Below are 11,049 nucleotides of genomic sequence, written 5' to 3'. Positions count from 1 at the left end.
AAAATGGTAGTTCTATGACATACCAATGCCCGGTTTTGACTCCTACAAATTACTCGGTGTGGGCTGTCAAAGTTAAGACGATTTTGGATGCGTATTGAATACTGGAGGTGGTTGAACCAAGGGCGTTAGGGGCTGCGGTGGATCAACAAAAATCAAAGCAAGCACTTGCTTTCTTATTCCAAACCATACCCGAAGACATGGTTTTACAAATGGCGGATTACACTGATGCAAAACAAGTATGGGATGGATTGAAAACAAGATATTTAGGAGTGGATCGAGTGAGAATGGCTAGACTAGCAACGTTGAGAAGGGAACTCGAAGGATTGCGCATGAAGGAGGGTGAGTCGGTTGATAATTTTGCTACTAAACTTACCGGGTTAGCTTCGAAGGCGAGGAGTCTCAGGGATTTGATTGAAGAAAAAGAATTGGTGAGAAGGCTACTTGATTCAATGCCTAAGTCTTTTCTTCAAATTGTAGCCTCAATTGAACAATGGTTCGAGTTGGATTCGATGCTATTTGATGAAGCCGTTGGAAGATTGAAGGCATACGAGGAGCGTATCAAAGGATCCGATAAAGGAGAAGACGTTCATGGGGGCTTGTTGTTTGCTAAGAAAGAGAATGAAAAAAGGCACGTGTGTGAACATTGAGGTTGTGGAAGTTCAAGTCGGGATGATCTAGGATGAGGACAAGGAAAGGGTCGGGGGTCCGGGAAGGATCGAGATGGTGAACGGTTCCGACGTGATAAGAGCCACGTTAAATGTTTCAAGTGCAATGAGTTTGATCACTTTGTGAACAGATGTCCAGGGAAGGAGAAAAGGGAAGCGAACTTGAGTAAAGAAGATGATGGTGATCCAGCTCTTTGGTGAAGACCGGTATGAAAATTAACAATTAAGGGGTTGATTTGAAAGTTTATTAAAATTATTATTAAGTTACGTAATAATATTTTGAGTTTAAGTTTAATTGTTTTTGAATAAGGATATGGATAAGCACATGTTATGTTTATCTATAAGTTCTAGTATCTGAGTTTGTTTAGGAAAAGGTAAAAGTTCTAGTATTTAAAGAGGTTATTTGGTTCTTGTTTTTTATTCATTGAATAATAAAATCATCGTTCTTTTGTTAATTCCATTAGCCACCATCTTCTGTTTCGAGGAAACCCGTCGTTAGAAGGCCCACTACGTTTAAACCCGATTGAGATCAGATTCAAAATTTAGACCGTGGAGTCTATAAAACAAGTCTTCACTTCTCCTCTAATGCCAGTGCAAAATTGAATTCATGGCAGGCTAGTACACACATCTATTGGCTTTAATTAAATAAAATAATTTCCTAACAAGTTGCTTTTCTCGATTTTCCCATAATTTACAAGGCTGCTTCAGGTGTTCTGCTAACTAATTTAGTGTAAAAAATTATATTAATTCTGACTTTGTTACAATATACAATGACAAATTCAATAATAACTTAAAAACCCCACTTTTGGTTCGGTTACAGGTTCGTTAATTGGTTCGGTATATGTTGTTAATGTTGATCATTTGCCTGATTCTGATGAGACTGTCTTGCTGATCCAAATTGAACCAAATTTTTGGTTATTCTCAAAAGAGTTAATGGCCATTTTCGTCCCTGTGGTTTGCTACTTTCGTCACTTCAGTCCAAAATTTTTAATTTTGTCAATTTAGTCCTCATAGTTTTAAATTTTAGCCAATTACGTCCCATCCGTCTAACGGCATCCAGCTATGCCGTTAGTTTAAGGGTATTTTTGTCTTTCTCCTTTAATTTTGAGTTAATGGTCATTTTAGTCCCTGTGGTTTGATATCTTTGCCAATTCAGTCCAAAGTTTGAAAATTTGTCAATTTAATGTTCAGTTTAATTCAGTTTTTTTTATTTTTTATGTTTTTTGTTTATAACCCTAAAGAGCATAATTCAAGCCCAAAACCATCGAGCAACCTCAAATACTGGTATGCATTTACTCTGTTGACAACAGTAATCATACCCCCCCCCTTATATTTAGTTTCTAGACATTTCCCAAAATCTTCTCCATGGTGGAATTCAATGGTAAAGTGGTCAAGGTAATTCCCTGAAATCGAATTATACACAAAAAACTAAAAATTGTTTTGTTGATTAATGTATAATAGTTGATTACGACCCAGATTTTCGTTATGATATGTTAATCTCTAAACCCTAAATATTATGCATTCATCAAAGAAACGATTTTTAGTTTTTTCCGTACAATTCGGTTTCACGGAATTGCTTTGACCACTTTACCATTGAATTCCACCATGGGGGAGAGTTTAGGAACCGTCTAGAAACTAAATACGAGAGGAGGGGGTATGATTACTGCTGTCGACAGAGTAAATGCAGACTTGTTTTGGGCTTGGATAATGCTCTCTAGGGATATAGAAAAAAACTGACTTAAATTGACAAAATTTCAAACTTTGGACTGAATTGGCAAAAGTATCAAACCACAGGGACGAAAATGACCAATAACTCAAAATAAAAAGGAGAAAGACAAAAATACCCTTAAACTAACGGCATAGCTGGATGCCGTTAGACGGATAGGATGTAAATGGCTAATATTTAAAACTATGAGGACTAAATTGACAAAAATACAAATTTTGGACTGAAGTGGCGAAAGTAGCAAACCACAGGGACGAAAATGGCCATTAACTCTTCTCAAAAACGAAAAACCAAACCATTTGGGCTGGTTATCTCGAGTACAAGTGAGTGTTCGGTTTCTTTGCTCACCCTGGTTCATATTAACCTTTACTAATGATCTTCCAAGTGTTTATATTTTATTGTTTTGGGTCATAAAACATCCTTGTAAACCACCCTCACCAAAATATCGATTGCACATTTAGCAAAATATAAAAGCGTAATATCCCCAACCACACTAGTTACTACCGTTACACGAAAACATCTGACTCTAAAAACCGTGGACTCTAAACCCTAAACCCAATATTGCAACAGCCTGGTTTTGGTTTTTGCAACAGCCCGGATTTGGTTTATACTTATTATATAAAAAGCACGATTTACAAAATTAATACGAAGGGGCACCAAGATTGGAGGCAAGCCTTAATATGTCACTTAAAACACCACCCGCTATTACTTCTGCTCCGGCTCCCGGACCACGAACAATTAGAGGCTGTTTATTGTACCTTTCTGTTGTAAAAGCAATTATATTATCAGAACCCGACAGCTGCGCAAACGGGTGCTGCTTTTTGTATCTTCTCAACTCCACCGCTCCCTTCTGATTATTAACATCCACAACCCCCACATATCTTAAAACCTGATAAGAAAAAAAATAAGTGTTAATTAACGAGTCAAAACATGATTTTTTCTACACAAGCGTTTTAAATGGAAGTTGCTCACTTCTCCAGCATCCTCTGCAGCTTGACGTTTGGCAGCTATATCCGAGTCAAAGGACGGTAACTGCTGCATAAAATCATCCACTAATGCAGTTTCCTGTAATGTACACAATGATGGATATACATTATACAATATGTGACGTAAGTATTTGTGTGTATCAATATAATGTAAATTGTCACCTTTAATGGATCTGGCACAAGGCTTTGAACAGGGATATCTGAAAGTTCAAGATGCAAACCACATTCTCTAGCAAGAATTATCACCTGCAATATTAATTCAAAATCATAACATTGTAAAGGATATATGGTACGTGTTATATAAATACAGTTTATTTGTATATGTATATTACCTTTCGTGCCACATCAGTTCCAGCAAGATCATCTCTAGGGTCTGGTTCAGTGAAACCTGCTGCTTTTGCCTCCATCACTACTTCACTAAATGCTCGTGTTTCAACAAAATTATTAAATATATAACTCAATGTCCCACTGAAAATCCCTTCAATTCTTATAATCTTATCCCCTGTTTGAAGCAGATCTCGTAATGTATGCATGATCGGTAGACCAGCTCCAACAGTAGCTTCATAAAAGTAATGAGTGAATGATTGCCTTTGAAGAGCTCTCAGTTTCAAATACTGCATCAAATATAAAAATCGATCAAAAACTAGGAATAATTTGATATAATGTATGCTTAGTTGCTTACAATAACAACCTTATCAAGTGGTCCAGAATTTGCTTTCTTATTAGGTGTGATCACATGGATTCCCGTGTGTAACCAGTCATGATAATGGTCTGCAACATCTGTGCTTGACGTACAGTCGACTAATACAGTATTGGGAATAAAATGATTCCCGTGCACGTGATGAACAAACTTCTCCATGTCTGCCTTTTCTCCTTTCTCGTTTAGAAGTCCTTTCCATTTATAAAGGTCAATACCCCTGCAACAGATGAAACAATAATTTGAGGACTTTTTAGCAAAAAGTATTGATGTTTTGTCCACAGTAAAGATTAGGCATGCAAAGGAACCAAACTTCCAGTGTTCGTTTATTATAAACAAACTAACATTAACACATGTCTCTTTCGTTCATTTATGTTTGTGAGCATTCATTTATGTTTGTTCATTAAAGTTTGTTTACATCCGTTCGTTGGTTTATATTTGTTTAAGTTCGTCAATTTAGTTAATATATTCATTTAAAAGTATCTGGCCCCTTACAATTTAGTCTAGTTACTTATTAATAAGTTTTAGCTCAGTTATACTCGTTCATCTATGTTTAGTTATATTCATTTGTTTACATTCATGAACCGTTCATTAATACTGTTAACGACGAACATGAACATGTTAATTTTCTTACCGAGCGACCACGAAAAAGAAAACTCGTTCATTTAATCGTTCATGTTCGATCGTTTGTTCAGTTAAAGTTAAACAAATGAACATGCTTCGTTCATGTACGTTTGGTCTGTTTACAAGCCTAGTAAAGATGTAATGGCATATTAACACATAAAACTTACGTGTCACTCAGCAGCATTTTCTTTGATCCAATAATACCCATGACACGTAAGTCAGTTTTAGACTTTTCCTTCAAAACTGCTGCCTGCAGCAGAAACATCGTAATGTGTTCAAATGTAGAAAAAGTACTTTCAGATATAAACACAAAAGAACAACATAATATATGTAAATATACCTGATCCCTAAGTTGATTGAGTAAAGTGGCACCAATAAGCCGGGGCCCAATGATGCCCACTGCTATTGACGTTTTTGAAAGATAAAATCTTGAATGGACCGCTCTTAGGGCTCTCACACAATCTTCCCGTTTCACAACTACTGTGATGTTGTACTCGGAGCACCCTTGTGCTATAGCTCGTACGTTAATATTAGCCTGCAATAAGCATTATACGTCATAATTAACAAACAAATAAGTGAAAAACATACAACATGTATGATAAATAACTTACTGACCTTTGCAAGTGCATTAAATAGAGTGGCACTGACACCTGGGTGCTGGCCATTTTCTGACCAACTGCTGCAAGAATGCTACAGTTTGGAATTACTGCGACCTGGATGAACAAAACAACTCGTTATTTAAGGAATTCTTGACTTACAATCATACAAACCAAAGACCTAATTTGACTTTAACTCAAAATCAAAACCTGAGAAAGACGCCCAGCATTCAAAGCTTGACGAAACTTAGCCTCTAACGCCTTTGCAACCGCTTTCACTTCTTTCTCGGGTACAGCAAAGCACACAGAATGTTCACTGCTAGCCTGTAATAATGTTAAACTTAACATAAGAAACCAATTACGTATATTATTTTTTATTTATAGGATAATAAAGGAATATGCCTGAGAGATCATGATGACATTCGCTCCAACATCTTTTACAGCACCAAAAATGGCACTTGCTGTACCCGGGACACCAGCCATTCCAGTTCTGAGTAAATATTACATATATGCAAGTTAAACAAAAATGTGAAGAAAATAAGCAAAGGCGATGAAATGGCACAAAATGAAAGAAAACTAACTCACCCCTCGACATTTACAAGAGCCAAATTGTCAATAGTTGCAAAGCCTTTCACATAAGTTTCCAATTTCTCTTCCTCTTCACTTTCAATGACAGGTTCCCTGCAAATCTTCGTTCCAGGTGCAGAGAGGTTGAAGATATTTCTTATAACAATGGGAATGTCATACTGCATAACTGGAATGATAGTTCTAGGATGCAGCACATTTGCTCCAAAATATGACTGCATCAAGCATTTCAAATTAGTTACAAAACTGAGAAAACTTCATGGTATATTATAGAAAATAAGAATATGTTTTCAAGTTTACCATTTCCCATGCCTCTTGATAAGATAAGGTATTTAATACGACAGCCTCGCTAACTGCAAAACTAGTGATGCTTAAAATACATTTCAGACACATAAAATATCCATGTTATGTTTTCTAAAATGTCAAGACTAACCTTTTCTTGGATCTGCACTATACACACCATCAACATCTGTCCAAATTGGCACTTGGCGAGCCCGGAACAAAGCACCCATGATGGCAGCAGAGAAGTCGCTCCCGTCTCTTTTCAAAGTTGTAGGTATATTTTGAGGTGTGCTGGCTATAAAACCAGTAGCAACTACAACCTTAGAAGGATTTTTCAAGAGCCATCTGTCAAGTCGTTGATCTGATTCCTCATAATCAGGATCAACTTGATTAGAACCAGCAGGTGTAACAATCAAGACGTCCCTTGTATCCATCCAGTTACAATCCACCCCACCCTGATAAACAAGTAAACAACTTTATTAAAACTACAAAGAATTATAATTTCGCTTGCGTTTAAAGTGCAATAAATATCAAAACTAATCACCTTTCTGAGAACTGCTGACAGTAGCTGAGCAGACCATAGCTCTCCATGTCCCGCAACAAAAGCTGAAAACTACTCCGTTCCGTGTCCAGCTGAACAACATTAAGAATTTAAGACATTAGTACTATTATTGCTATTAATATTATCAAAGAGAAACAGAGAATATTAAAACCTATATATATTGCACGTAGCATTGCTTTGAGATTATTGATATCAATAGTGAGAGTAGACAAGAAACTAGCAAGCTCCTCCCCATCAAGTAGGTCAAGTGCAGTCAACTTGTGTTTTTCAAATACAGCATCAAGCGCCAATTCATATGAATCGTCTCGTGATTGTGCTTTCTCAATAAGATCATACATCATATCTGTAACTTTCGACATTGCAGAAACAACAACCAGCTTTCTTTCAGAATGGTCGTCCATAACAATATTGGCAACGTTTTGGATTCTCTGAGAAGTCCCTACACATGTGCCACCAAATTTGTGGATTGACCAGGTGTCGCCCTTGACAACTGTAGACTCCACAGGAACTTCATTTGTTGAAACATCTGACAGGTTGATAAAAGCAAACACAATGTAAATAAAAGAGGGTCTGCATGCATATAGACTGTAATTGATGAGAAAAAAGACTTAAACTTAAACCTGTAACTGAAGAAGAAACTTTGAAGCTGCGGGACTCGGTTTTTTCCAAACGAGAAGAAAAACCTGCCCTGAATTGCAAGTTATACGCATAAGTTTAGAGCTTAACGATGAAACATGAGTTTATAAAGAAGTGAAGGATAAGGTGCAGAAAGATTAGCTAGACATTCAAAATGTGGAAACTCATCAGCAACAGCAACTACTATGGAAACTTAAATTTAGTGGAATATTAGTAAAAAGAAAAATGTATAATTGCTTATTTTTCTCATGGGCAATTAATCGCCCTAGTGAAAGTGAATACAGAAGGCTACTGATAATTTATAAAGACATATTGTAAGTTGACTAAGATAATGGAAACTTTCATTAATAGTATATATGCAGGACTGAATACGAGTAATCTCTTAGGTAAATTTTACAACGCATAATGAAATCTGTAAAAACATTGTATTAGTATTAAATGTACTACACCTGAAGCTTTAGATCAAATTTCAGTTTAACTTGAGTTTGTCAATTTGTCAGCATGGGATCAAGTGAACTAAATCTATAATTTATTACAAAAAGAGTAAAACAACACAGCAAAATATGTGTTTTTTTTCTATGGAGTGAAATGAAGAAAGATTTTAAAGTCATTTCAGGAACAATGAAAACAATTAGTAAACAGATTAATAGGTAGCTAAATCCGTTATATTGATTTGTAACAGCATAATTGGCAAAGTTAACATGATTAATAAGCAACAACATGCAACTATAACTTCAATAACAAATTAGTAAGTGAAATCATACTTGCAGATAGAAGTGCGGTTTATAAAAAATTAGTAAAAAAATGAAAAAAATGAAAAAAATGAAAAAAATTATTTTTCATCCCGGTTTATAAAAAATGAAAAAAATGTTCGATTTAACAAAATTTTACATATATATATATAATACTTATTTTTTAATTTTATACATGTTTTTTATACACATGTATACAATTTAAGGTAAATGATAATGTACATATGTGTACATTACGTAACTAGAGATTAAATGAAATTATACACATGTGTATAATACAATTTTTTTATGAAACCGCAATGAAATATAAGAATTTTGTTTTTTTTACTTTTTAAAAAAAATTTTGTTTTTTTTTTGTTTTATGATTTTTTTAAATATATTTTTAGAGGTTTTTTTAGTGGTACAAAATGGTTCTTAAAATTCTCAATTTACAAATGGTTCTCTTAGGATTCTTACCATATATATACAAGTTGATGTGAATCAATGGGGGTGGCGTCGGTTGGTAAAGCTCGAGTGTTGGTAAAACCTTATCGTTATCGATCCCAGACGTTGAAGAATGAGACTACGCAAATTTGGTCGGTTTCGTCATGTTCGTTACGGTATGGGACTTAAAACAAAACAAAGTTGACATTCGGTTGGTTTTGATTACATTAATTATAGGCCAAACTAAAACAAAAAAAGAATAACTTAAAGGAATAAGGTGTCGTTAAATAGCCAATAAAGTAATTGTGAAACCAAAACTCTCAATTGTATATTGTATTAGTAGTAATAGTAATTATTATATTTAATGAAATTAGTAAAATATGAAGTATAAACTATTCTAAATTTGATGATGATGATTATGTGAAGTGATATGTTAAAATCCTTATAAATGCAACATTTTAATGTGAAAAAAAATGTTATAAATTTTATATTACCTATTTTAATAGTCGATATCTATGGTATTACTATGTAGTGGATGAAGCTTTTATGAGACGTTTTTTACGGGATGTCATGACAGCATTGGGGCTTTGTGTCGAACATGGGTGTAGTGGATATCTCTAATCATTATCCAATTATTACAATTTTAATTAAACATAAAAAAATAAGTATGTGATTGGTTAGGGTTTGTGGGGTATTAATTTGATTGGTTGAACCATTTAAGGGAGATATGCTTTTTACATAAAACCCTTATCCAAAAAGCCCTTTGGCAGTGTTTGGAACGCTTTATGGCTTTTTGGGTGGTCAAAGCGCCCTACTACGAGGGGTCTTACATTTTTAGAGGTATACAAAGTTCACCCGTTGAATTATCTTATACTAAATGTTGCTAGACATACCCAGGGGCGACTCTAAGGGCGACGATGTGGGCGCTCGACTTAGGCGTGCTTTTTTTTTGGGCACAATTTTTTTTAAATATTCCCGATGTTAATATATATATATATATATATATATATATATATATATAATACCTGAACACTTATAATCTCACTATTCCCACACACTTTTTAGACCCACTTTCTTTTTAAGTTACCTAAAAACTCATATGCCCAAAAATTGAAAAATGTCCATTACTATTTATTAATCAATAAAAGTTAAATAAATAAAAAAAATGAAATGAATATGCGAGATAACAACACTGGCGACTTCTAGCACCAACAATCAAGATAACATCTACAAAAAAGATTTTTTCAAAATTATAGTTATTGAAATCTGATTTACGATCCACGATGCCTCAAGAAAGACTTAGCGGGTTAGCGATGATAGTTATCAAAAACGAAATATTAGAGAGCATAAACTACAAAGAGTTGATTTACCAAATTGCTATCAAGAATATTCAGTATTTCATAAACTCATTCTAATACAATTATTTTGCTAATTGTTATGTTTATTGCCAAAACTTTAATCGTCGTTTAAAAAAATTGTTTACATTATTTAGTACGTTAAGGCTAAAGTGCATACTTTTATCGACTCGACGAGGGCACATGAATTTTCAGAGCCGGCCCTGGACATACCAATAATCCAATATACATTTCCGATTATGTATTCTAGTCTCATAAGCTTAATTTTAAATGACAATAATAGCAAAAACTTTTATTCAAAACGCCAAAAATTGGACTAGCAAGATAATAGTTTTGATTATACTATATGTAAAAACGCATCTTTACTATTTTTTTTTTGTTGCCACTCAACGTGTAGGTAACCACTATCTTCTTCCAATAGCCTTCTTCCATGTGATATTCCTTTGATTCATCTCTTACAAAACCGATTATCCTCCTCATCGCAACATGATGAAGATGAAGTTACGGTATGCCGAGAATAAGTTTGTGATTATTCTTTCTTTGCCTCTATTTTATCCTTAAGCGATGAGAAAGGTAAAAAAGATAATCTTTTTCCTTAATTTGATATTCGTTAGGGGATTGATTCATTTGATTCGATATGTATGGAACTATGTAGTTTTATTCATCAAAGGATGTTATAACAAGATACGTTGTCAAATAAAAGATTTAGAGAACGCGTCGTTTTATGGTCTATGGGGTTCCAGTGGATTGCACATGTTTTCCAAATTTGATGAAAAAATATTCATTATATGTTTGAATTGTGTTGAACACAACAACAACAATTATACCCTGTAAATCTCACAAATAGCTTACTATTTGTAAGATCCATGGAGAGTGGGATATAGGCAAACGTTGCTTCTATCCATAAGAATAGAGAGAGCGCTTCCTGAGAGACCATAGCTAAGACATATTTGTACCCTTCCTTCTTTAAAAGTCGTTAACTTTAATGCTACACCTACACGAACTCATATCCTAGGCCATGTCTTCATAGAGGTACAAATCTAGTAGATCATATCTAATCCACTCATCTAATATCAATTTTGGTATGTCTATATTCCACCTCCCCTCCATAGTAAGGGTTTCGACTACTCTATCGGACATTGTTGGTTGTCTTCTCTTCACAT

At 34.5% G+C, this 11,049-nt stretch overlaps 1 protein-coding gene and 1 pseudogene across 2 annotated transcripts; one reads left to right on the top strand and one right to left on the bottom strand.

Annotated features, from left to right (window-relative positions):
- The first annotated feature begins 209 nt into the window (after positions 1–209).
- LOC143531994 (uncharacterized) lies at positions 210–647 on the top strand. The gene has a single exon (XM_077027159.1). The coding sequence runs from the start codon at positions 210–212 to the stop codon at positions 645–647; it is 438 nt and encodes a 145-aa protein (XP_076883274.1).
- A 2,331-nt stretch (positions 648–2,978) lies between these two features.
- On the bottom strand, positions 2,979–10,823 carry LOC143531993 (bifunctional aspartokinase/homoserine dehydrogenase, chloroplastic-like; annotated as a pseudogene). The gene is made up of 17 exons (XR_013135102.1): positions 10,714–10,823; positions 7,341–7,408; positions 6,872–7,246; positions 6,703–6,791; positions 6,310–6,613; positions 6,177–6,229; positions 5,877–6,091; positions 5,694–5,781; positions 5,502–5,615; positions 5,311–5,408; positions 5,036–5,230; positions 4,863–4,945; positions 4,066–4,291; positions 3,707–3,988; positions 3,537–3,620; positions 3,361–3,453; positions 2,979–3,277 (listed from the first exon to the last, which is right to left on the bottom strand). The product of XR_013135102.1 is annotated as a bifunctional aspartokinase/homoserine dehydrogenase, chloroplastic-like (transcript).
- Between the last annotated feature and the right edge of the window lie 226 nt (positions 10,824–11,049).

Source organism: Bidens hawaiensis, unplaced genomic scaffold, assembly GCF_021521415.1.
Source record: "Bidens hawaiensis isolate Kalapana, Puna unplaced genomic scaffold, B.hawaiensis_p1.1 tig00009327_1, whole genome shotgun sequence".
NCBI classification, from domain to species: Eukaryota; Viridiplantae; Streptophyta; class Magnoliopsida; order Asterales; family Asteraceae; genus Bidens; species Bidens hawaiensis.
This window is presented reverse-complemented; position numbering and strand designations above follow the sequence as displayed.

Coding starts and splice junctions, on each gene's coding strand:
- LOC143531994 (XM_077027159.1), top strand. CDS start 210: ATGGCGGATTACACTGATGCAAAACAAGTATGGGATGGATTGAAAACA.